Here is a 27,176-nt window from a genome sequence, read left to right on the forward strand (position 1 = left end):
AGATTTGTTTTATGCAGCACTTGAGATACAGCTGAGACTTCCAATATCAGTTAATTGTAAGTATTAGACAGGAATCCCCATGTAACAGACACTGAAAACTGGTTCAAATCTTGCCTAAAGTTCTTCCCTAGAACATTCCTTATAATCTAACGTAGGACTAGCAAATACCTATTGGGATCAGGCATAACAAACGAGCACAGGAAGCCAAATGAAGACTAACAGAAGAGCTGACGGATGACAAATGGCTTCATAAGAAACCATGTGGAATGCAGGGAACTGACAAAATGAGTCAAGTACATCAGGCAAAGGAGGAATCTAGACTCACTAGGTCTAAGGAAGCAAGCTCCTCAGCTCCAACACACTGGTGAATCCCAAATTTTTTTCTTTCAAAAATTAGGATATTTTTGCCCAAAGTTTCCAATTACACGAATTTTTTGAAAGAAGCTCAAAATCTAAATTTTTTCATGAAATCTCCCAATCTTGAAATTGTAGGCAATTCAAATTTTTATCAAAATACCAGCTAAGCCACCAATTTTCAACTCTATAAGTTCAAGACAGCCACACTTTTTTACAGACTTGACTAGATTGCTTTCTTTAGCTTGCATTTAAAAAGCAAGTTACATGAAAATTATGTTTATCTAAGAATCCCACTCGGCAAGGCACGTACTCGTTCACATTCTCACAGGCACATGTGGGAATTAAGGCGTCTAGCCTACAGCAGACTCACATCTCCCAACTAACACTCACTCAGGATCAGAACCTCAGAGCGGAATGGTAGACCCCATTTAAATTATTTCCCGTTTTTGCCTAGCACACAGGGTAACCGTGCTGGCTTGTTTGCCCAAGACTTTCCCAGGTTTACTACTGAAGTCCCAGGCAAACCAGGATGACTGCAAACCGTATCAGCCCGTCCAACTGAATCCCACCTCAGTATCATCATTCACGATGAGACATCGTCATCAAAAAAAACCAAGCAACTTGCTCAAGGAAAGCACTGAACCAGAGTTAATACAAAAATGAGGAATTTCTCCTAGAAACACTTACAAATGCCAAGGTATCGTCAGCAACTCCCAGTAAGTACAGCAATGAGTTTTAAAACACTTTTTATATCATCCTTCAATGTGAAAGGCAAAATGTAAAGTCCAGCCCAGCAAAAACAATTCTGGGGAAAGGAAAAAAACATTGATCTAGCGTAATTCTTAAACAGCTCTTAAAATCACTATCCGGTAGTTGATGCCTGCGAACCTGCCTTGCCAGCAGTTTCTGCGGCATTTGAATGCTTATCACAGGGTGAAGGAGCACTCTCAGATCTACCAGCCCTACCTGACCATTGTGCACATCAATGTTACCTGCCTGGCCCTGAGTAGAATTTTCCAGAGCAACAATTGTCTTTTTACTGACACCGATACCAGAACAGACTCACAACTGTGCTGATGTCTTAACAGTGGATGGGGAGAAGAGGCAAATGAGGTGATACCCCTCCCTCGCTCAATCTCCCCTCCCCACATCACTAACCTACACTTGAGTTGCCCAACCTCCAAGGTCATCCTCACAAGACACTATCGCCTCTCTCAAAGGAGTTTTTGTGACACACTGGGTGCCAGTGTATTTTAAGTCATATTTACCAAGGAGCATCTGAAGTGCAGCTACTTCCTGGTGAAGAGCTAGACCACATGCTTAAGTCAGACTAACTGGGAAGCAGGACTGACCTGGTGTGAGATAAGGGAAACAGGAAGAGAAAGCTACCCAGCCTCCACCTGAGGTACGGCACAAGGAATAACCTCAGGTTGGTAGATTATTCTTTAACAAGAATTTGAAGGCTTCGTCTTCATTCAGCTGACAACTGTCATGTGTGTGCTTCATGTGGGCATTGTGCCAGGTTCAGAGGCGGAGACTGGTGAAGACAAAGTTCGTGCCCCCCAGGAGCTTTCAGTTCATTGGCATAGATGGGCAAGAATATAATAAGTGCCTCAGGTAGGAATAAGGTCCTGGGTCGGGGGGACCACCTAACAGGGGCAGCCTTAACAGGGGAGTTAAGAAAGGCTTCCAAGAGGAGATAGAAAACATCTCTTGGAAGCCTTTCTTAACTGCCTTCTAAGCTCTGAACCAAGAGGCAAAACGAAGTAACTTTCTTTTTATGTGACTCAGATTCCTTATCTATAAATTGGAGCTGGATACTAACCCATCTCACAGGGCTTTATTACAAAAACCTATCACCAGGGTTGGTTGCAGTCCAGTCGCTGCCTCGGCCGGACGTGGCTGCACCAGCCAAACGTGGGTGCACCCTCTGCACCGCCCACCCGCCGGCAAGACGGCCCACAAGCAGATCTACTGCTCAGGAACGTACTTCCACGTGCACGAGCACCCCCATGTGATGTTATCCAGGAACTTTCCAACAAGCACCCTCTGAAGAGTGGAGGAGACTTGGTGTCCAACAGTCTGGGCTGGGTTCATTACATGATTCATGAGCTAGAACCACATAGGCTTCTTTAGACAACCTCTTCCAAAAGGTCAACAAAAATGAAGTGTATCTGGGGATCGTCGATTAAATCTTTTTCAAGTTTAATGTATATGTGTATATAAGGTAGTAGTCAATAAATACTTGAGAAATGTACAAATCATTCATCCATACCTGTGCATGAGCTGTATTCTTCACAGCAACAGAGCTCAGTTAAATGCAGCTGCAAGTAGGTTTACTGTGAGGTCGTTAAGATAAAATTTCTTCTACTCAGTTTTTCTCTTAATATAAGTGCCTATTTGATTTTACCTGTTACTTTTGTTAAATAAAGTTTGTATGTTGCATTTAAAACAAAAGTATCACTAGATTAAAGGTAGTTAAAAGGAGGTAAGTATAAATGCCAATAGAATAAACCAGACAGAGAAAAGGGAAAAAATGATCAACAGAAAGTTATCTCTGAGAGGAGAGGATGGGATCTACACCACATTTTTTTCACTGGCACAATAGGGAGAGACTGAATACAGGCGAAATTAGAAGTACAAGTTCAAGAAATAACTCAAATGTCCATCAACTGACAAACGGATTAACAAATATGGCACATCCATACAATGGGATATTTGGCAAAAAGGAATGAAGTACTGACTACCTTAACAAACCCTAAAATATTGTTAAATAAAAGAAACCAGTAGAAGACCTCATATTGTATGGTTCCACTTAGTCAAGCCTTCTCTCTGTATCTGCGTACCACATTGTCAGGATCGAAAATATTCAGGAGAGCCAGCCTGGTGGCTCAGGAGGTTGGAGCGCTGCGCTCCTTCGCAGGTCGCCAGTTCGATTCCCACGTGAGCCAGTGGGCTGCGCCCTCTACAGCTAAGATTGTGAACAACAGCTCTCCCTGGAGCTGGGCTGCTGTGAGCAGCCAGAAGAGCTGCCACAGTTGCTGTGTGCTGCCTGTGGGCTGCCATGTGCAGCCAGTGGCCAGTGTGAGTGGCCGGCAACCATCGTGGGCTACTGTGTGCTGCTGAGAGCAGCCGGCTGCCATGAGCTGCTGAGAGGCCAACGGAAAACTGGCGACCCACCGACTCAGCTGGGGAGGGGCGCAAGGCTCCTAACACCAGCATGGGCCAGGGAACTGTGTCCTACACAACTAGACTGAGAAACAAGAGCTTTAACCGGAGTAGGAGGTGTGGGGCGGAAGGAAGGGGGGAAAAAAGAAAATATTCAGGCAAAAAGTTAAGTTGTTCCTGATGTTTACTATGTAGCTACACATATAATGGTTGTGTCTATACTGAACACGTACAGACTTTTTTCTTGTCATTATTCCCTAAACAACACCACATAACAACTATTTACATTGTATTAAGTAATCTAGAGATTATTTAAAGTATACAAAAGTGCTAATACATGGGTTTTTGGGGGTGATGAAAATGTTCTAAAATTTATTGAGGCAAAAGCAGCTTAACTTTGACTATACTAAAAACAGTGAACTGTATACTTGAAGTGGGTGAATAGCATTATATGTAAATGATATCTCAACAAACCTGTTGTATTAAAAAAATAGTATAGGTTTGAGAGCAGGAAATTGAGGGAGTCCTCGAATGATTTCTATTTTCAAGACTGCTAAAAAATGTAGGGAAAGGTGACAGGGTCCAAGATTTGTAAAGACTGGGAGTGCAAGGGATCCTCATCAGGTATTTATAGTTCAAGTCCAGATGTAATTTACAATCTGGGGTCATTTTTGCAATAACAATGCCTAGAAACAATGGAAACAGAGCAGCAAAGAAAAAGGTTTTGTTAACCTTTTACCCAGATGGCATAATATTAAAGTGAAGGAAATGCCTCCCAAGAAACAAGTATTGGCAGTCTTAAATCAACATCCATTATAAAACATATCCTCAGTTACAGTTCACCTTGAACAGAAAAAACTGCAAAGCATTAGCTTTTGGGATCCAAGGTACTTTTTTTTGTTTTTGAGCTCCTCCCTTTTTCATTACTCAAGCATATTTCTGGTGACAAATCACCCATCCATCTTTTTATAACTCTTCTATTATCCTACCCAAATAAATATTAGGACAATTCTTCACCTAAAATGTGCCTTTAGCATAAATCTCTAATTAAGAAACAGATCCTTGGGAATAACATTTACTTGCTAATTGACTTTAACCACATTTTCAATATGATTAACATGAGGTGATGTCTAAGTTCCTCTATTCCTAGGAATGTCCCTGGCTAAACCCGTATTTTAACTTTCATGGGCAACAAAAGGAAAAATTCTGGGGGCCGGCCTGGTGGCTCAGGCGGTTAGAGCTCCATGCTCCTAACTCCTAAGGCCACCAGTTCGATTCCTACATGGGCCAGTGGGCTCTCAACCACAAGGTTGCTGGTTCAATTCCTCCAGTGGGTTGCACCCCCTGCAACTAGCAAGGACCCGGAGCTGAGCTGAGCCCTCCACAACTAAGACTGAAAGGACAACAACTTGACTTGGAAAAAAGTCCTGGAAGTGCACACTGTTCCCCAATAAAGTCCTGTTCCCCTTCCCCAATAAAAAATCTTTAAAAAAAAAAAAAGGAAAAATTGTTTTGCTTTTGTTTTAATAAAAATCTACACTCCAATATAAAAAATTCCAGGATGTTCATACTAAATTCCCTTCCCAATAAATGGATGTAACACTTATTAGCATCCATCCATTATTCCTTGCAATCTAAATCAGTGATTCAATTTATACAAATATACAAGTATGTTTAGAACTTTTTACACCATTTTAAATGCTTAAACTATTCTAAACTGCATAGTACAAAGACAAAAGAAAGTGTACTTACTAGCTTAAAATAACAAGAGTAATATAATCACTTTAAAACTGGAAAGCAATTTAGACCATCATTAACTATGAAGCCACCCCTAACTATCCCTGGCTGGTCTTAACTGGTCCCCCTCTCTCCTCTTGCCTCCTTTACCCCATCCTCCACATTACAGCAGAAATGATCCAACACACCACTCCATCTTTGCTTACATTAAGTCTTCAGACTTCTTACTGCCTACAGCATAAAATTCTAGCATCTCAGCACAACATAAAAATTCTTTCATCATCTCACTCCACCTGCCTGGGCCACTCGCCTCATTATTTCCTGCTTCAACAATGCCAACCTACTTCTTTTCAGGCCCTAACCTCAGGAAACTCCTAGTCCTTCAAGACTCGAGTGGAATTCAACCTGTAATATAATGCCTTCCCTGATGTCTCGTCTTTGGTAATCCTGCCTCTACGCCTCTTCAACAACTTTTTATGGAGTATACCCCCATAGTTCTTCACCTTGAATTGTAATTTTTTCTGCCTTGCTCTCCACCAGAATGAGCTCTGTGAAGATGCGGATATCGCCTTTTCATCTATGTACTCCCAGTGTCCACAACCCTGCCTGACACAGCAGCATTCAATAAATTTCTATCTAATGAATTAAACATCTTTTGTCAATAACATCCCATCTGCATGTGGCAGAGGCACGACTAGAAACCCGTAACTCCTTACTCCCCCTAAAATACTCTCTCCTCTATCACAGTGGAGCCAGGGAGGAAAGAGCTCAACATTCAACATCTAGAACACCTAACCCCCATAGGCTGAGAAATTTGTAGCTTTCCGGGAAGAGATGATGTGGAAGATGGGGCTGTATTACAGAGGGCACAGAATGCTGAGCCGAGGCACACACATGCATTACCAGCCCACGGTCCCACAACTAGTAAGTGGAGGAACCGCAACTTTCCTCAGAGCAATCTCGCTCAGAGGACGCGGTCCTGACCACTTGGCCCCAGCTCTGAATAGCTCATCACAGGTCCCTGCGCTGGCGCCGCCGTCTAAATCGCGCGTGGGGGCAAGATGATGTGAGCGACAAAGACGGTCTCCAAACCCCCTTCTAGTCTAACTCCCACTTCTGAACTGGCGTTTGTAATACAGGGATTTGGTGGTGTTGGTGATGAGGTTTACAGGGCCCAGGCGAAGCCGTGGAGCAGAGACCCACACGACTGCTGGAAAATTAAAGAGAACAATCTATTGAAACGCCTCGCACAACACCTGGCACGCAGTAAACGGTCCCCTACGTGTTCGTTACTAGTTCGACTCCGACAGCTGCAGAGGAACAGACTCAGGGCGGAGGCAGGGCAGGGGCGGGCGGGTAGCGCCCCACCTGGCCAGGCGGGGGCGGAGAAAGCGCGATTCCCCACGGGGCCCCCACGCCCCCGCCCCCGCTCCCCCTCGCCTCCACGCCGGAGCCCGCGCCGTCCCGGTCCTCACCTGCGGGTCCCATGTACTTGACCACCCCCTGGGTCTTGAACACCTCCCGGGCGGCCAGCAGCGCGTCCTCGCGGTGCGCCGTATAGAAGTCGCCCCGGTCGAAGAGGCGCACCGTGGTGGTCGGCTTCTCTGGCATGCCCTGGAAGAACCGCACGAAGCCAAACTCGGCCACGCTATCCAGCTGCAGCGTCTCCTTCGGCTGCACCGCCATTTCGGAACCTCTCCACAGCCTAGCCCAGGGAACTGCGCGACCCCGCACCCACTGAGCTGTTTCCCGCCTCCCCTCCCTCACCCCCCGCGTGGCGTCCGGCCTCTGCGACCCGCCCAATCAGCATCCAGCTTTGCGTTTGGGTGGGTGGGAGTCCGCCGCCGCAGCCAATCACAACCGGACGCGGCCCAGCTTCCCGCGCACGCTGGCGACTGTCAACTGCGCATGCTTGAGCCTAGGTCGCGCGTCGACCCTGGCGGATGCCGGTCCTTAAAAGGCTCCAGTTCTCCGCGTTTTCCCCGCTGCACAGACTAGAAACCCAGGTGAACAGACGACAAAGATAACGAGGTTCGGCGGTCAGGTGGGGCGTTCAGGAAGTTGTTGCGATTATTACGTACCCGGAAGCGTGAGAGTGGAATCAGACAGAAACTTGAAAACACGGGAAAAGTAGCCTTCTTCCCCATCACAGTAGTTTTAAACCTGCACCCTTCTCCTCCAACTGCCTCCCTTTTCCTTTTTAAGCAAACTGCCAACCTCAAGATGACAGGTTAATTCTTCACAACCTCCTCACTGCTCCGTACGAGACAAATTATCTCTCATTTAGTCCACTCCTTCATTCATTCAAAAATATGTATATGGCCTGCTATATGCCAGACTCTTCTAGGATCTAAGGATCATTAGAAAGGAAAACCACGGCCTTTGCTCAGTTTACCTTCTAATGACCGGATTCAGATAATACACGTAATAAGTAAAATCAATGGTGTTTTAGAAATTAAGAGTTTAGATTTAAAAAAAAATAATAAAGATGGGGAAGGGAGGGATGAAATGTTTTAAAATGTTGAGCAAAGACCTGTAAGAGGCCCTGCATGGTACCCTGCCTTAGAAAAGCATCACGCTCCCCGTTTGGCGCACCCCTCCCCCCTGGAAACGCCCCCAAACCCTGCTTCCGCCAGCAGAACTACCCCCCGGGCTTTTCAAACTAGAAACGGGCCCACCCGTATACAATGGGTTGGAATTTCTGAAGGTGGAGCCTCGGGATCTTTTAAAAAGCTTCCTGGGCAAGTCTGACAATCAGCTCAATTTAGAAACTTGAGCCTGCAGGGTAAATTCAAATCCCTTGGGGAGTAGAGAAAGTTTGGATCCTCTGATCGTTTTCCAGCAACATCTCCCACCTCCAGCCGCGCTCCCTCCTCTCACCCAAACTCTGTGATCTCGGGGAAGTTCCCCTTCCCCCTCCACACGCGTGACTCAAACACAAACTTGTCCCTTAGCTCTGGAATGGCCCTTCCGGATGAAAAGGCAAACTCCTAGTCATCCTTCCTCATAGATATCCTCAGAGAAACCTGCCCAAGTCTCCCCAGGTGTAATCAGTTGCATTATCTTCTGGGGTCCCACCTTATTCATATCTCTATTATAATGTTGCTTTGTTTTAGAAATAACTCTTCACCTATCTTACCTGGAAAGGACATGGATGGGTATTTGTTTATAGTTAATAATGGCTAATGTTCATCAATATTTATTGACTCTTGGACGTTTTCGTTATTTTCACATGTATTTACTGTTTTAAGCTTTGCAACTCTAAGTGTTGGGAACGAGTACTCTTATTTTACAGTAAGGAAACTAAAACTCGGAGATGTCACTTGCCTAACATCACAGAGCCAGTAAGTAACAGAACTAGATAGAGTTCAGTCTCGTTCCGGATTCTGTATGCTTAACCCTCTGTGTGCCATTGGGCCTGGTACATATAGGTGTGCAAAAAATGTATGTAAATAAATAAGCTGCACCTCATAATAACCACTTCTATATGATAACCTGACCTTCAGTGTCATTCTGAGAGAGGTAAGTTAGTATGAAATCAGGCAGTTAGAAATTCCTTGGTAGACTGAGCAAAAACAGAACAAAAACAGAACCCAGGGCAACGGTACCAGGACAACTGTACCAGGACAAAAATGTCATCAGTCACCCTCTGGGACAAATAGGTTTGTTTCAAAGACCTCCCCCAAGCTGAGTAGTAGAGCGAGTCTGAGAAATATTGTATCCATAGGCACTCACATCCCAACATCCCCCTCCCAGGTAGAAATAAAGGTATACAAACACAAGCTTTTGCCTTAGCTAGTGGGCACCCCAGCTTCGGGTAACCCCTCCCGCTCAGGAGCTGTAACTCTTTGCTCGCTATAATAAACTATCTTCCTGAGCATCTCCTTGTCTCTTCCTGATCCATGTCTCCATTCTTCGGCTCCACGAGACTACGAAGCGCTGCATTCACTAAGCAACATCCTACATCAATTCCATCTCTCCCCTTTCCTATTTCACATTCTAAATAGTGAATTCAAAGGGAAACAACATGGTAATGAGAATATCTACCTCCAGGGTTCATGTGGGGAGCAAATGAGGTAATAGCTTTGAAAGTATTTTTTTAATCTTGTAAACAACCTTTATACTGTTTATCATCACATTTACCCCCACCCAGATTATATCTGTCTCTCATTTACTTATTCATTTATGTATCAATTGAGTCTATTAATTCTAAAAATGAAGAGAATGCCCACACTTGCCCTGATCTGTCTGGAGAGTCAGTACCCAGACACACAACACTATAGGACAATTCAAAGTCACGTGAAGAGCTATAGGGAATGTCAAAACATAAGCCTCTTAAGGCAATTTAAGAAAGACAGGGTTTACAGGGGAGGGCCTTATGGGCAGGGATTTGTGTTAATCTAGGTGAGGGCAGTGGCTTTTATTCTGGTCTTTAAAAATGAACAACGTTGAAAAAAATCCACTTTAGGTTGTGAACTAGACACCCCCCTTCAGAATATTTATACAGTTTTGGGGCATAGGTCAGTGGGAATTTATAAAGTGGTAGAAGGGACATTTTAGGGTGGTGGGAAAGATTTGTGAGATTATGTTTTATCTACTGAAACTGTTGCATTTGGAGAGGAAAACAAACTTTACCTTCTTAGGTTCAGTGACTAGGAACTTGTGAATTAAACTGATAAAACAGATTAAGAGGAGAAAAATCATATAATTTTTATTAATATGTGCACAGGAGTTCACAGAAAAGAAGTAAATCTCAAAGAAGCAGTTAACTCAGGAGCTTATATAACCTTTTTAACAAAGGCAAGCGGATTTACAGTTCAAGAGATGATAAATTGTGGGGAAGTAACTAGAAGTACATGGGAGAATTAATGGAAGATAGGGCTATTTTAGTAAGGTCTGCTTATGTAAATTCGTCTCAGTGTGGACTCACCACCTCTGGTGATAAATTGCTCTTCCCGCCCTTGGTACAATGGGAAACACCTTCACAAGGGAAATTTATGCCCTGCTTTTAGACAAATAAGGGGAGGGCAGAGAACTCTTCCTGCACCTGCTGATTCTCAATTGCTTTCAGCTCAAAATAATCCTTATGCCAAAGTGGCATATTTCAGGGTGGCATATCCTGATCCTCTTCATGTTGAAAGAAGTAGAAAGAGCCGAGGCTAAAGTGTTAAGAAAGGCTTCGGGAAAGAGGGGGATCTTAAGCCGGGCTTCAACTAAGTAGAGGGTATAGTGGGAAATAAGGTAGATTGTGATCAGATTATAGTTGTTCTAGAGATGGTATACAGACGGGTTTAGAGTGGGAAGAGGTTGGTTTTGGGAAAGGCAAAAATTACATTAATCCAGGCAATTTAGGTAAAGTTTGGGAGCGGGATATTGGCAGTAGAGAGGAAGGAGGACCAAGGGAGGCCACACAGAGCAACCAGGGCTAGATAATACCACAAGAGCCCAAGGGCTAGGACACCCCTGGGACACTCCTGTGGCTGCCATTGGTCTCACCCCATTGGTGTCCATGAGCGTTTTCTCAACTGTTCTTCCTTCTTTTTATCACACAATTCCAAGTCTTGCATGGATGTGACTGTGTCCTGGAGACTCAGAGCAGAGGGAAGATCTCCCCTCTTAAACTTCTACCGAGGGAAGTAGAGAACTGTCTCTCACCAATACTATACTCAGGAGAGTTCTCCGCAAATTGAAAAGGGACAGCCAAAAGGGAAAGAATACCCGCTGCAGGGCCAGACTGTGAAAGGCCTTGTATGCCCCTCTGGCGGGGGAGCGGAGTAGACTTCATGTTGTATAAAATGGTCTGATCAGCTTTTGGCAAATAATTCTGGAAGCAATGTATGGTTTGGGATAGAGAGAATAGATTGTTGGCAAAGAGACCAGTGAAAATGTGTAAGAGAAGGCAGATTAGAAGAGAATTATTTCTGAGGAAGTATCACAGGGCCTGATGACTAAAGGAACAGAGAAGGTAAGAGAAAGAAAAGAATTTTGGGCTTGTTAGATGGTAGTGATGTCATTAACTGATTCTGAGAATACAAGAGACAAACTAGGTTTGTGAAGGAAGGTAATCAGACCATTCCAGGCTAATGAAGTGAAACATAGTATAGTATAGAACTCAGCATGAAGGGCAAAAATAGTGATGGTATTTCTATTATCATCTAGGCCAAGGCAAGGGAAAGGATGAAATCCTCCAGGAAGAAAAAAGAGGACAAATCCTGAGAACATCGCTATTTCAGTCAGGAGAAGAGGAAAACAACCAGGAAAGACTAATGCCAATAAAGCCAAAGAAAATTTTAAGCAACATACTGGGGTATGAAATGGGGTAGTCAACATGGTAATAAGCTGTGGAGAGAGTAAATGTTGAAAACACTGGGTGAAAAAGGCCACTGGCAATTAGCAGGTCAGTGTCGCCCTTAAAAAGAATAACTATTTTTTTATTTTTTATTTTTTTGAATTTTTGTAATAGTTTATTTAAGCCAAGCTGATGACACACCAGAAAGCAAGATCTCAAATGCTCCCCAACAAAAGTAACTTTAGAAGATATAGGACAGAAACTAGAGGGCATTGGGTTGAAGAGTGTGCAAGTTAGTTAGTGACGTACCCATTAGCTCCAAATTCACCTTTTGCCTACTCTGTGAAAATGAATCTGAAGCTTTGTCAGTAGAGGGCGCTGGAGAGACACTGGAAGAGGAGAGTGTTGTTCTCTTGCAGCTCGGGTGGCTTCCCCGGTGCCCAATTCCTGCAGACCTAGGGCTTCTCCATCATCTCCTGGGTGGCTTCTCCAGCACAATGCTGCTCCTGCAGTGGACAGCAGCCCGCAGCTTCCCTGAGCACCTGCGCCACACCCCAACTCTAAAAGGCAATTTTATAGAGTGGCTTTGGTGTCTGGTGAGGCACTTCGGTATGAGTAGCTTCCCCCAGCACCCTAGAGCACCTGACAGCAAACTTTTTCTATAAAGTACAGTAAATATTTTAGGTTTTTGCCAACCATCCATCAACGCTGCCATTGTTGTTGGAAAAAGCCACACACCTCATGTAAAAAATAAAACTTTATGGACACTGAAATTTTTATTCCATATAATTTTCACGATATCACAAATAATTCTTTTGATTTTTTCCAACCATTTAAAAATGCAAACACCATCCTTAGGTCCCTAGCTGTATAAACAGGTGGTGATAGGCCAGCCTGCAGACTGTCATTTGATGACTCCTGCCCTAGAGGGCTGATTTCCAAGTTCTGCCAGCGCCGCACCCCAGCAACTTCTCTGCTTTTTATTGTGAATATTTTGTCATTTTTGTCTACAACTGAAACTCTGGGAATTCAAAATTAACATCCTTGCCCGTGAGCTTCTTATAGACACCAGAAAGTTTCAACCTACAAGAAATAATTCATCACAAAACTTTTTAAATACACTCATCTTAAAGCCTAATTTTGTGAGATTGTGCCCTGTATAGTTTTTGTCTCAGCAACCAGGTACTGAGAAGATAAAATATATAGGGTATGTCCTCCAGTCTCAAGACTGGGACCAGCTCATCTCCAGTGTTGTGAAACAGCACTACACCACACACCCAAGTGCTGTGCTCCTCGGACCACATGGACAGAACTTCTCTGCTCTTGAGAGGCACAGTGCCTCTCCTTCAAGGTCTGGGGCTCAGCGTGTGGGCTTTGGGGGCAGTAGAGGTCTCTTCTTTGGGTGCTCTGTCCTAGGGGGAGTGGCTGCTCCTTTATAGCCACTATTCCTGTTGTGTTTAAAGTTCCGATTACTTTCTACTAGCTAGCATAATTTTTATCACTGTGTAACAAATTACCACAAATTTAGCATCTTAATAAGCATTTAATATGTTTCCATGGGTCAAGAGTCCAAGCATATCATAACTGGGTCCTTTTGTCAGGGTCTCAAGACTGCAGTGATGTCTGCCAGGGCTGTCATGTCATCTGGACTTGGGGTCCTCTTCCAAGCTCATTGGTATTCGGCAGAATTCAGTTCCTGTGGTTCTGGGACTGAGGCCCTCGGGATCTACAGTCGGCCTGTTTGCTGACAGGACCCTCTCCACAACATGGTAGTTTGCTTTAAGGCTAACAGAGTACATCTGTGGTTTCTGCTGCTTGTTTCTTACCTTTAGACCCTCTGAAAAGACTCACTGATTAGGCCAGGCCCACCCACAGATCTTTTTAACTGATTAGGGTTTTTAATTACAACTGCAAAATCCTTTGCCATATAATGTAATTTAATCTTGTGACAGCCCATATTCACAGGCCTTGCCCATACTCTTAGGGAGGGGTTTACATATGGCATATATATTAATATGGTATGAAAGGGTATGAAATCTTGGGGGCCATCCTAGAAGTCTGCCTACTACAGTAGAGATAAAAATCCTTTTTAAATATTTTTGTATTTTATTTTTTTATATTTTATATTTTCTTTACTGTTCTTTTCATAGTGTCTTCAAAATATTCCTATCAAAAGGAAAATATTTAACTTCATATAAAATGTTATTTGCAACATAACTATTCATCACATAAGATGTTGAAAAACTGGTGTTTCTAACTCAGCCAACCATAGAATTCATGGTTTACAACGTTCTCCATCAATTCTGCCTTGAGGTTTGCCAAAATGCCCATTTTAGAATAAAATTGAATTTTCTGTGTTGAAGTTACATATTATAGGTTATACATACTATATTAAATATACATGATTAGTACTTATGCAAAACTCTAATTTGTAGTTAGCATTCAAAGCATTTCTTAACCTATTATCTTACATGTATACTATGAAAGTTGATTCAATATAATTCAAATAAAGTTAGGAAATTCAGTTTTAAAATGTTTTTTATTTCATAGTTCATAAAAAAGGCACATATGTACACAACTCAACGTAAATAGGGAGGCAGCTTTCAATCACAAATGGATGAGCTAGTAGTCACTCAAACTCTACTGTGGAAGCATATTTAATGCACACTCTTCAATGTTATGTATAAATAATTTTAATTATTCAGTCCAAGTTCTAGGACAATCAGATTCTGGGATATCAGATCTATATATATATGACACTTGTGGTCAAATTTTAAGATTGGTAAAGTCAATTTCAAGCTGCTTATATTTTAAGTGCAGGTTTCACTATTACAAATATATGTTAACTAACAAAATATTAGTCCTCAGAGATTTCTTTGTCCCGTGCTCATATATTTGTAATCTGAGTCCGTTTGCTAATTTCCCTTCTTGTATTTACTATTCAAATTACAGTAGTTATCCATGGAGTTCCCTGTGCATCTCACCCATCTCCTTTATCTGAAATAGAGGAAAAAAGATTTAAATAATTTCCCAATCTTTTGCTCATTCTGTAAAGTTAAAAAAAAAAACATTAATGAGGAAAGCAAGATGATTCTCTTCCACATTTATGAGACTTACTTAAATTTTTCTTTAAAAAGTTATATTACAAGGAAGCACACATTGAGCACTTGATCTAAACTGCTATTTAGAGATAAGATGGCTAAAGAGATGGGAAGGTAGCAGGTAAGCTGGATCTTTAAAAATGGGTAAGATTCTTATTAAATGCATACCATTTTTACATATAGGAAGAACCAATTCGTTTTCTACTATCAATCTTGTATTTTATAGGTGAGGAAATTGAAGAATTAAGTGACGAGTTCCAGATCACAGTTAGTTATAGGTAGAACTGAGACATGGTGACAACTACCAGTTTGCAAACATTTTGCTCTGTGGCAAGCATAGGACCAACACTTTACAAAGATTACTTTGTTCAACCTTCACAATGGGTCTGTACTACTATCCCCATTTTACAGATAAGGAAACATGGAGGCTTAAAGAAGTTAGATATCTTGCCCCACTAAAAAGTAGTCAAACCCGGGTCTATATTGCTCTTAACCACACTACATTGTCATTCTGACTTTGTTATGATTCAGTTCAGGGATAGTCCCCTAGACTTGTGGTCACCAATCCAGGTAAACTATATAATCAACTATGTAATAGAAGATGTTAAGATTTTCTAGATTTTTTTCAATATTCTTTTATATTTCTGTGTTATTTGGTAAAATATCAGTAAACAGCACAAATACAGTTATAAATAAACACATAAATATACAGTAAGTGGTGGGTATACTGAAAATGTTATTGATAGGGTTCAAGGACAAGTGTGTTCATATCAAATTCCAAGTGACTGAAACACACTAGCAATCTCACACTTTAATTTCACACTAGTGGACGTGACTAGTTAGTATGCAACAGATTTACTAAGACACAAATAAATTCATTTTTAATTATTATGATTTCACTGGCAGACACCATAAATAAATCCGGTCATTAGTCACACTGAGTTTTTCTCTAATGTGAATCCACTAGAGTAAGCCTCTAAAAGATTCCACTAAATGTACAATAAAAATCATAGCTTTCCCATCCCACTATTCTTTGAGGCAGAAGTCAGTATAAGCCATGGAACTCATGCAAGAGAACTTAGCCAATGATGCGCCCTAAGGACCGTACTGTAAATGGACACAGTACCTCGGAAATTACAGTGATCATTAGGAGTAAGAGATTAAACAAGGGCCTTTTTATTAAGTAATCCATTTACCTCAGCCTTCTTATACTTTGCCGTTCTGTTCTTTCTGGAAAGAACCTAAATGGAAGGAAAAAGATTACTATTTTAGGATTGCTACCCAAACAAAAAGTTGGTCTAAACTGACAAATATGCTTTTAATGGACCTAATTCCTATCTGAACAGATTTAATTTTAAAATCTATCTACAGACATTATTTACTAAATTAAAATTCACTACTAAACTAAAAAAAAAAAAAAAAAAAAAGTCTACCACAACTAATGAAACAAACCAAAAAGAAAAAAATTTACTGAGAAAACAATGAATCATCTTTAATGAAATTTAACCGCTTGGTGTGCATTCTCCCACATCTTGTTCCATCCCAATACAAGCATATATAAACATACGGGATCATGCGATATTTTTTGCAATCTGTATCATCATAAAAACTCTACCATCTCAAAAGCTACACAGTGAATTCATCCTTTTTAATAGCCACATTATTCCATAGCATGAATATACAACTTACTCATCCATTCTCCTGATGTACACTCAGATTGTTTCCAGATTCACCCTCACTAGCAAAACTGCAATGTATAACCTTGACCATGCTTCTTTATGTGGTTGTGCTTTCATTTATACAGGTCAATTAGATTTCTATGATTAATCTTTCATGTGCTCCTTTGCCATCTGGAATTCCTCTTCTATAAATTGCCTGTCCAGACCTGTTGCCATTTTTTCTTTACTTTCCTCATCAATTTGTTAAGAATTCTTTATACTCATATACCATGGTTCCCTGAAAATAAGGCCTAGCCAGACAATCAGCTCTAATGTGTCTTTTGGAGTAAAAATTAATATAAGACCCAGTCTTATATTATAGTATAATAAGATCCGGTATGTTATATTAAAATAAGACAGGGTATAATATATTGATATTAATTTTTGCTCCAAAAGACACATTAGAGCTGATGGTTTGGCTAGGTCTTATTTTCGAGTAAACACAGTATTATATATAATACCCTTTTTTGTTTTATACATGTTAAGTATTTTCCCTCAGCCTATCAATGATATTTCTTACTCTACAGTATCTTTGCCATACAAAATATTTAATTTCAATGACATCAAATATATTTTCCTTCAGATTTCAGATTTCTTGCTTTACTTGGTTTCCTTTACCCAAGGTTATATAAATATTTCCTAAATTAATTGTGAGACTTATTTTTTTTTTTTAACATTTTAAACAATACTTCATCTGGAATTTGTATTTCAACATAGGTGCACTGCCCAACTCCTTTCACATCACTGTGCTCTAGGACGTGCCATTCACACACAGTTAGGCAATATGGTCAGCCCTGGTGGGGTGACATAGGAATTCAACTCGTTTTCTTCCAGATGAATAGCCAAGTGTGGTAATTCCACTGAACTGAAAATATAAGTTCCCACATATCCTCAAATCCATTTCTGAATTCTGTTATGTTGGTAAGAGTTTCTGATGCTGCAGCATCCTTACATTTCTAGAATAAACCCTTCTTACTCAGGTGATACATTCTTCTTCTGAAGCACTGCTAAATGTAATTTGCTAACCTTTTATTTAGAACTGCTGCTTCACATTTATCACTTTTAACTCCTTTCTATGCTAATCTGTGTTCTGTTGTTTCAATTCAACTAGATGGCAACATATCTTGTTTTAAAATATGTATAGGGCTCAGCTACACGCTTTTCTCAGATTAGTATCCTTCCTTCCTTCATGGCTGTTTTATAAAAAGAGGCCAGAACAGCAATAGATTCACTGACTATAGAGAATTATAAAAAAATGAAGGTTTTTGTTTTATTAGTATGTTTTGGAAAATGAATGTAGCCTTTTCATATTGTCACCTTTTCTTGAAAATATATAACACCCTTAAATAAAATTTTCCTTGTTCTAACTCACCAGCACAACGATTCCAGCAATAATTGCTATTGTCACAACCACAATGACAGCAATAATACCAGCTTTTAGACCTTGCATTGAAAATTCAGGTGGCTTTTCATCAACATAGTAAATTGCAGTTCGACCAGGATCCAGATCCAGTCGTTCCCCATCTACAATCAGGTCCATTCTCTTGGAATAGAACAAGGATTCATCTTTAACCTATATTGAGAAGAAAGAAAACAATTTAAAATATTTAAGAAAACCTGGCCACACAGAATTACATGCCAATTACAAACCAAAAAAACTGTTGCCAAGAATCTTTATGGTTTTAGTGATAACAATCTCATATACTGAAACTTTTAAAAACATACTGGGAAATTTCCACACATATATAAAAGTAAAAAGAATAATATAACGAAGTCCCATGTACCTATCACTAGATTCAACAATACAAACACATGGCAAATCTTATTTTACTTATTCTTCCTTCTGTCCCACCCCCATAATATATTAAAGATTAAACAATTTTATCACAGCAGTTACATAGCATTTCTCACACAGCCTCTTATTCATGGAAATAGTTAATAGGGAGAGGCTATACACACAAACTAAGTAACCTCAAGGAGGTAATAGATAAGAATTATGAGAAGATATTCTAGGCAGAACAATTTGATTAAAGGTATAAATATACAAACAAGAAAGACGTGTAAGAAAGGTACATGTGAGTGATAGGGAAGACATTAATTGCAGCACAAGAACCACTTGGGGAATAGACATATGGTTGATCTGGAGAAATAGATGATGAAAGATCTTGAATCCATTGAGGCATGTTAGGTATTACATTTCGAAACACAGGAATAAAATGAGGAAGATTATACTCACATCTTTTTCAAAATAATAAGCTACATCAGCTATGTCCACATCATTCTCAGTTTTCTGAGAAGAATTTTGCATCAGATCAATAGTGATAACATCATTTTCATACTGGGTGGGGGGGAGAAATTGAAAAATATAAATAGTAACATAACCAAAGTTGTATGAAAATACCATTGTTCAATAAGCAGAATATTCAGTGTGATTTTCTGTAATCTACATGTGTCAGTATTCCTTTCCGTTAGTAGATAATTGAGTTTATCACTAATAATTTAAAAATCTTTGGAAGGTCTTTAAACCTATCCAAAGGAAATAAGACAGCAATGCAAACAAAGACAATTACACTGCATATTTTTTCAAGATTTTTTTTCCTGAAAAGATTTTAAAACAAGCTATTAAAACACCATATTTAGTTGGAACTACTTCAAAACTAAAACACAATCCAAAATGTAGTATGCATTTACCACGTTCTGCCTTTAGAAAACAAAATATATATATTCCTTTCAAAAAGTCTTTTAAAAAGTGACATCAATTTTAATCTAGAAGAATTTAAGAATAAATTCATACTGCCTTGAAAGCATTCCATCACACTATTCAAGCATTTTTCAACCAGAGTTGAAAAAGTTAAGGAAGGATTAACTGGTTAAGAACTAGCTAGCTCCTTAAAACAGAGAAGATGGGGGCTAAGTAGCACCCTAAAGTATGTATGTGTCAAAAGCAATCATAAAGAGAGGTTTGCATGTAAGACTGTCATGTGTTAAGAATACTAAAAGACACTACGGTTTCTTTAAGGATAAACTGAAGTTTTCAAAGGGTATGGAAGGAAAACAAAATAGGGAATTTGCTTTATCAAGTGCCCAAGACTGAAACTATTACCCAAATGCAGTTTAATCTTTACCACCAAAAATCAGACCCAAACCATACTGCTGCTCCACCAACTTTCTGCTAAAGCTCATTTACTAAATTTAAAAAAAAGAGAGAGAGAGAGAGAGAACTTACCAGAATATTTGTGATATATTTTGGATCCAGTTGATAACGAGTTGTGATTACCTCCTTGAGTGCACTATAAATAATTAAAATTCGTGTTTTTAAAAAAAATGGTTGTACTACACAACATTAAACACTACTTTTTAAGCAAATAGCTCAATGTCTGGAATCATCATTAACCAAACTTGTTGAAAATGGTACGCCATTTTTCAACAATCATAATAATCGATTCAGGCTAGAATCATCCATTGATGCTAAACTGTTGAATTCCACTTTGATTAGAAACAGGGTATCAAGTATCTGCCCACAGATTATATATTAATTAAAAAAAGGAAAATGGTAACTCTACAGTGGAGAAACCTGGCAGACACTACCTTAACCACAGTTAACATCACTAGTAAAGGGATAAGCTGACATGTGCCTCCTGATGTGAAGTACTTCAGAAGACATAACATCACTTAAGTGGTTTTTCTGTCAAAAACACATAACCTGTACTTAATTATGAGAAAACACCAGACAAATCTAAATATGAGGGACATTCAATAAAATAAGGCAAAGAAAGGCCAAAACAGTGTTCCGTATTAAAACTGATTAAACAGTCATGATGACTAAATGCAATACATGATCTTAGACTGGGTCCTGGATTAGACAATAAAAAATTGTTACGAAGGACAATATTGGGAAAACCGGCACAATATGGTATAACAATAAATTTCCTGAATTTGATTAACTGTATACTAGTTATGTAAGAGAATGCCCTTTGTTTCTAAGAAAAATACACAAAAGTCTTTAGGGGTCAAGGGGCATGCATGGTGTCTACAATTTGGTCTCAAATGGTTCTGGCAAAAAAATATTTATACTGCTTAGATACAGAAAGTATACACATATGCATACACATATAAAAAAGGAAAATATGGCATATGTTCATTTGTGAATCTAAGTGAAAGGTACTACAGAAATCTTTACTATTCTTGTAATCCCCTTTCAAAATAAGGTTAAAAATATTTTGTATAGTATCTTATTTTCCAGAAATACTAAAAAGCATTGAGACGTGGTTTTAGTTTTCTAATGGTGTGGGATGGACGAGTTGAGCACCAACTGTGTAAATATAACGCATTGAACAGCACTTACATCTGCAAACTTTTAGTATCATAAGGTTTTTCTCTTGTTCTGTGTTTTAGTTCAATGATGATCCAGCTGTAAAGTAAAAAGACAGTGTTGACTGACTATAAAAACTCAGACTTTTATATTATTTTCCTGACAAGCTAGTAATAAAACTCCCAAGTGAAATTACAGGAGAGTTAACAGCAAAAGATTTATGCAATAGATATGCCTTTAATTTTTTCCTTGGCCCTCACACATCTTTCATAAAGAACTCATCCAGGAGGAAACACCCTTTCTAACACTGACCCGCTGGCCTCTGGCCACAACACACAAAGTCATGTCAAATCAAGGCTTAGCTGATCATGTTGGGCCACATTCAAGTGAAGACACAAAAAGGCACTGAGAGAAACAGAAAAATCACCTCAAGGTTCCAGAAGACAGAAGTGCAAAGTGTGCCTGCCTTGGTCTTGATACCTTTCCAGTTTTTCGTCCTTTAGTCTTATGCTAGCTTGAGTGTTTCTGTTTCTTTTCATTACATAATCCCTAAGACAACCCTATCCTCCCTTTAAAACACACTAAATGAGCAAGTAGATTAAATCATTCATATACATTTCATACTAATCCAACTGTAAAATACTGCACAGTGTTAAATAAAAATATAAAAAGGAAAATTGTGTTTAGTATGCTACCATAAGAAAAAATACATTGCCAGTAAACTCATAAAATATCTCTGGAAGGTTATGGAATAAACTGGCAACATCAGTTCTACGGAGGTAAACTGGGTGGCTGTGGGATTGAGATGGATGGAGAGACTTTTTGCTGTACACCCTTTTCTATCTTTCGAATTCCAAATCATGACATTGAATTACATATTCAAAAGTAAGTTTAATTAAACAAATCTGAAAACAAGTAATACAGGCAGCTCAACTCACTAGGTCCTCACTCGTTCGGAGCAAGACTTTTCAGTGTCTTTATCCGTTCTTCTGACTCCAGCAGTGTTCACACACCAGCACGTGGTGGTGCCATTGCACTGCTTGGCTTTGAAGAGCCCGTTCTCATCACACTCAGGATCATAGAGCCCGTCGTTATTCTGGATAGCATCTTCAGGTTTCGGTCTTCTCCCAGACTTTGAGTGACTCATTTCTGCCTTCATCACCAAACATTTGCTAGCCACTGCAAAGAAAGCTTAATGTCAAACTGAAAAGTAACTGTAGTTTTATGCTTAAGGAAAAAAAATTTTTAATTTAACTCTAAACTCCCAGGGCCAAAGATTATTGTAGACTTACATATTCCACAATCAGTTTCTAAAGATCCATGAAGCTTCAGGTATGAGATAATTTTGACAAAATTCAGACGTGAGTCCAATAAATGGCTTCCCAACTCAAAACACATCCACTAAAGAAATATAATTCAAAATAAAGTTTAAAGGCAATGACGATATTATACTCACGTTTTGTGCAAATGACAGAATTTTGTGTACCAATTGCAGTACACTGGCACTGTCCATGCATGTTCTCAGAGCAGTTTGTGGTCAATTTGTAATTTTCACAGATACATTCTAGAAAAAAAAATTTTAAAAATCCACTTTAAAATGTGAATCCAACTATCAACCGTGGGTCCCAGCTAAATTATATTTGGACAATAATGCCCAAGTTACAGGGATACAAAGCCTTAAAAAAAGTGGTCCTGAGTATTTTTTCAGCTATAATTTGAGTGGCTGACACTATGCTAAATAGTTTGTATGTATTATATAGACAGTCTAATTTGCATGCTTTCCCATTTTGATTTTTTAAAACCAAGAATACAGCCCTCAAAACATCATATTCAGCTTTGCCTTTATGATACTTCCCTCCTTCCTATGAAGAAAAATCCTTGCCTGTCAGTTACTCTTTTCCCCAAAACAACAATTCCAATCCTAGGATTTGTGAATAGCTCACATTTCCTCCTTCACTCCCCCAACCCCATCTCCTTAATAAAGAGGCCTGCTTTTGGGCTTAGTGGGAACATATTCAACCCTCGGACTATATCTTAGAAAAATTATGGTTTCTTGAATTAGGGGGCACCTCTGTATGTGGGTTTCCTAATTAAACTAAACCCTGGAACCCAATTTTGAAAGTGATACTAAGCTGCCCATCCTGAGTATTGATGTCAGTAGAAATTATATCCTTAACTATCTCAAAAGTTCACTTTAACTTCAAAATGGCAAGTCCACCTAATTCCTTTTGTCTAGCTAAGAATTTTAATATTGAGTCTTTATGTCCCAAGTTGGCTTTAATTTTTCCATTTAAATTATATAATCAATAGGGACCATCTATATAATCTGACCAGCACTAAACTCAATATTGGGTTCACAAAAGGGGAAAGTATAGTGGCTGTCACATGGATGTCCGAGTGGATGGCATCCCCAGGGTGCCTATGCGACCCTATGACCTATCTTATAGGAGCAGCGGGCTGGTCAGGGTCAGTGGCTGGCCGGGAGAGGGAGCCTGATTAACTCTTTGTCCCTAACAGTGGCTGTCCTCAAGGAGTTAAAAGCTTTAGCAGCACTATACTGCACCTGCTCAAAGCACATTTTTCATGCCCAAGCAATGTGAAATTTAAAACAGGCCAATCATGTACAGACTTTCTCTGAACGTATACCCATCGCAGCTATCATCATTTGAAAGCAATTTAAGATTTAAGTATTTAGCCCCCGACTGAAACTAGAACATCATGAGTTGGTTAAACTGCATTATTTTGAAAGTGTAATGAATTAGGCTTGCCATGCTGGTGAAGATATAAAAAGCCTTTCCAGAAAGGTTTGGCCAACTGCAATGTCACCTCTAGCCACCATCTCACAAATTTATAAATAAGAGACAGCAACCAAGATGTTTATCCCAGAGTAAGAAAAACTGGCATCAAACTACATGTCTGACTTTTGGATAATGGTGAGATTTTCCAAGCAACAGATTCCTTCTGTCACCATTTATATCGTGTTTTTCAAGACCAAAAGAAAACAGAAACACCTGGATGGGAGAGGGGGATCGAGATATTAAAAAAAAAAAAAACTACGTGTTTAGGTTTAGGACAATGTTTAGAGCAATATACGAAAGAAAAATATACCGAATTATTAATTACGGGATTCTGTTGAAGTGGCGGGATTAGAGTTTTTTCACCCTTTACAGTTATAGATATTCCCAGGTTCCCTACAATAAAATTGGCATTACTTATAAGATCTTTAGAAAAAGGAAGACGTCTACACGCCCCGAAGTCAAGGTCCAGGAGGAGCTTCTCCCGCGCGCAGGTGCGTCGCGGGCCCGGCGGCCTCCCCGCAACCACAGGTCCCCAGCTAAGGCGGTCAGCGGGGCCCGCCGCACATGCCCCGGGCGGAGCAGGCCGTCCTGTACATACATGTGTGTATATATGTATATGCCGACGTCGCAGACTCCCGCCCTGGCCCCAGCTGGTTTCGGCCACTCCAGATCCCCAAGTGCGCCCGGACCTCGTCGCACACTCAGAGGCCGAAGCAGCCCCGGACGTGGCCACTCCGTCCCTAGTCTGCCCCTGCGCCCCTACCTCCGGCCATTTCCCTAGAGAGGAGCGCAAAGCGACCAAGCGAGGATGCTCGCTCCCGCCGGCAAGAGCGGGCGCCTTCCCGCCGCGTCCCGCGCGCCGTCCAGTCTCCAGGCGGGAACACGGGGCCGCCCGCCCCTTCCCCGGTCTTCGTCCCACGCGCCGGGGGCCAACCCCACAATTCTGCTCCGCACCTTTCTCAGCCATGGCCACAGTCGCCGTCGCCGCCGCGAGCAGGAGCCCGAACGCGAGGACCTGAGGAGGCGCCATGCCAAGCGCGCGCGCCGAGGAGGGGGTCGCGAGGCCGGCCGCAGCTCACGGGAGGACGCGCGGGAAGAGGGGCGCCTCGGGAGCCACTAGCAGGCCGGGAGGGGCGAGGTGTGGGCCGCGCAGGTCCTCGTCGAGGGCACTGTGGCAGGATGCTCCCGGGACCAGCACACGACGCGAGCTCGCCGCGGGACTGCGCAGTCTGGGAGCGGGGCGGGGCGGGGCGGACCTGCCGGACCTGGCGGCCCCGCCTCCCGGCGCAGGCCGGGGGCTGCTCACCTCCGCCCGCGGCTTCTGCGCGATGAGTCACCGCCTTAGGGGCGGAGGGTACAGAGGCAGCCGGCTCCCCTCCCCCACCGCAGCGCTGCTGTCGGGGCGCCGCCCACTGCCCAGGTGCGCGCCCCGCCCCGCGCGGCTACCTGGTGCTTCCTCCTGCTGTGGCTGGTGGGGGCACAAAGGAGGTGGGCTCCTCCTGTGACAGCCTGCGGGCACCCTTGGCGGTCCCGGAGAAGGTTTGACAATACGGAAACTTCCTTTTACCCAGGGAGCACGACTGTGAAACCTTCAAGAAGGGGGGGCCTGGAGGAAAGAGTGAGGCGGCTAGGAAAAGGAACGTGGAAGCTAAAGGGGAATACAAAGAGAAGCGGAGAACCATCGAACCACAATAAAAAAGACGACCTTTGAGCTTTACCTGGCAATTTAATTGTACTCCATTGAAACTAGAACAAAAAAATCTCCCTCGCTCTTCGGGGGTGACAAATTCATGTGTTCTTTATAATTATTCTCTATTCTTTCCCCCTTTTGAAAATAAGCATTTTTAGCCCCTGAAGATGTAAGGTATTTTCACTGAGCCAAATACTGGGAACTGAGATTCTTCTGGTTTCGATTAATGTTAGAGAACAATATTGGTTTCGAAAATACAGGAAAGTAGAAACGGAGGACAATTTATATTAGTGTAAATGAATTCAAATCACAGCACGCCATTATTACAGTCTTAAAATAACTAGTGACTAGAAGCATTTAATAACTTACAGTATTTAGTGTCTAATTTTTTTGTTAGCTGTAATATCATTATAATCTCTTTAAAAGCCTTTTCTGCGTTAAGAAACCATTGGAGTAAGTTCAAAAGAGGAAGGATGAAAAAGCAATTTTAAGATTGAACTAAATTTGATTAATTTTTACAAGTATATATATCTAGTCAAAAGTTATGCTTTTGTTGAGCAATCATTTAAATGTATTGTACTCTCCTCTTGCAATATTGATTAATGTAAATAATCACATTGTTACAGTAAGTACTTGTATAATTTGAATTTTACTTGGACATTAAATAAGCTATTTTATTACTGACATGTTAAGGAAATTCTATCACATTTAAATCTGTAAATCTGAGTTGCTAGACCTAGTTTTGGAACTTTGTGATCTATTCAGCAATGTGTTTAAGTGAAAAGAATAGTACCATCAAATCAGGAACAAATTGTCAACCAGATTTTTTGTTGCTTTCTGCATTTGGGTTGCTTTCAGGAAGTTGCACACAGCCATCCTAAAACTATACATACTTTTTCCAAGAAAAATCTAACTGGTTATTGTGGCTTTACTTGCAAAATGTTCCATTGCATCTAATCAGTTACCTAATTAAGAACCTCATCTTCTTATAAATTTGACAGCTGTTTAATTATTAAATTGTTCATAGTAATAAAGTGAATTGAGTAAACATGATTATTAAATAAATGACAAAATGCCACACTAAGTTCTGACTCATAGTATCTGAGTATACATCCACGACATTTATTTTTATAGCTCTTTTAACACCTTCTCAATTTGTCACTCATTGCTCAAAATTACTCATTTTATGCTATGATTCTTTATGCTGTGAATCTTTTGTAGTTCCAGTGCTATATTTAAGACCATTTCTTAATATTTTTGGAAGATTTCATACTCAAGTATATTCCTATAATTACCACCAAATTTTATAGATGTTGCTTTTTAATTTTGACAATCAAAATTTGACAATAGGGATTTTGGTTATGACCTTTCTCTTGAATGTTAAGGAATACTTCTAAATCAAAATCATAACATTAAATGTAAACAGTACTGGACAAAAGTTAGTATTGTTTCTTAAACAATTAGGGATGCTATTTAAGAAAATTACTTAGTTGGGGCAGCAGGATGGCTCAGTTGGTTAGAGCGCAAGCTCTCAACAACAAGGTTGCTGGTTCAATTCCTGCATGGGATGGTGGGCTGCGCCCCCTGCAACTAAAGATTGAAAATGGCGACTGGACTTGGAGCTGAGATGACTGATGGGTCCTGGAGAAACACACTATTCCCGAATATACCCCAATAAAATTTTTTTAAAAAAAGAAAGAAAATTACTTAGTCAATATCCTATAGTATAGTTTCCTCACATAGATTTGAGAGAGATAGAGAGACAGACATAGGGAGGAAGAAATAGGTAAAATTTAATGAAAATTTAAGTGGAATGAATGTTATTCTTGCAGATGGCTAATGGAAAGTGTAATGTGTAAACATTTACTATAAGGGGTTACTAATTCTTAAAATTTTTGTTATTTCATAAGTAATACATGAAGTAGAAAATAAAAGTACATTATACATAATGAAGCATCAAAGTTCTTGACCATTACCCAGCAAATCCCTCTCCTAGAAATCACTGT

General features: G+C 40.5%; 2 protein-coding genes across 4 annotated transcripts in view; both read right to left on the reverse strand.

Moving 5' to 3' along the window:
- MSH2 (mutS homolog 2) overlaps nucleotides 1-7,038 on the reverse strand; it is a 70,729-nt gene extending 63,691 nt beyond the window's left edge. The window contains exon 1 of one of the 2 annotated variants that reach the window (XM_081069754.1): nucleotides 6,738-7,038. Coding sequence is in view for 1 of the 2 variants with exons in the window: in XM_081069753.1 (XP_080925879.1) it covers nucleotides 6,738-6,948 (211 nt within the window). In the remaining variant the exon portion in view is untranslated. The remainder of the gene's footprint in view (nucleotides 1-6,737) is intronic. The other variant, XM_081069753.1, reaches the window with a different exon arrangement.
- A 7,033-nt stretch (nucleotides 7,039-14,071) lies between these two features.
- EPCAM (epithelial cell adhesion molecule) lies at nucleotides 14,072-24,867 on the reverse strand. 2 transcript variants are annotated; one of them, XM_081067854.1, is made up of 9 exons: nucleotides 24,435-24,867; nucleotides 22,139-22,246; nucleotides 21,621-21,861; nucleotides 20,716-20,781; nucleotides 19,597-19,660; nucleotides 18,607-18,708; nucleotides 17,743-17,943; nucleotides 15,849-15,893; nucleotides 14,072-14,548 (listed from the first exon to the last, which is right to left on the reverse strand). In XM_081067854.1, exons 1-9 carry the CDS (start codon nucleotides 24,508-24,510, stop codon nucleotides 14,507-14,509), a joined length of 945 nt encoding a protein of 314 aa, XP_080923980.1. In that variant the 5' UTR covers nucleotides 24,511-24,867; the 3' UTR covers nucleotides 14,072-14,506. The 2 variants fall into 2 exon arrangements, with proteins under 2 accessions (XP_080923980.1, XP_080923981.1); XM_081067855.1 differs by having other exon boundaries at nucleotides 17,814-17,943; nucleotides 24,435-24,861.
- Between the last annotated feature and the right edge of the window lie 2,309 nt (nucleotides 24,868-27,176).

This window comes from Rhinolophus hipposideros (assembly GCF_964194185.1).
Source record: "Rhinolophus hipposideros genome assembly, chromosome: 12".
Lineage (NCBI taxonomy): Eukaryota > Metazoa > Chordata > Mammalia > Chiroptera > Rhinolophidae > Rhinolophus > Rhinolophus hipposideros.

Bases quoted from the DNA above. Each gene is read 5' to 3' on its own strand.
- EPCAM (XM_081067854.1), bottom strand. From the start codon at position 24,510: ATGGCGCCTCCTCAGGTCCTCGCGTTCGGGCTCCTGCTCGCGGCGGCG. The intron at 22,247-24,434 runs GTGCGGAGCAGA...TTTTTTTTCTAG, and splicing joins TGTGGCCATGGCTGAGAAAG to AATGTATCTGTGAAAATTAC. The intron at 15,894-17,742 runs GTGAGTTAGAAC...CCTTCCATTTAG, and splicing joins TTGCTGGAATCGTTGTGCTG to GTTCTTTCCAGAAAGAACAG.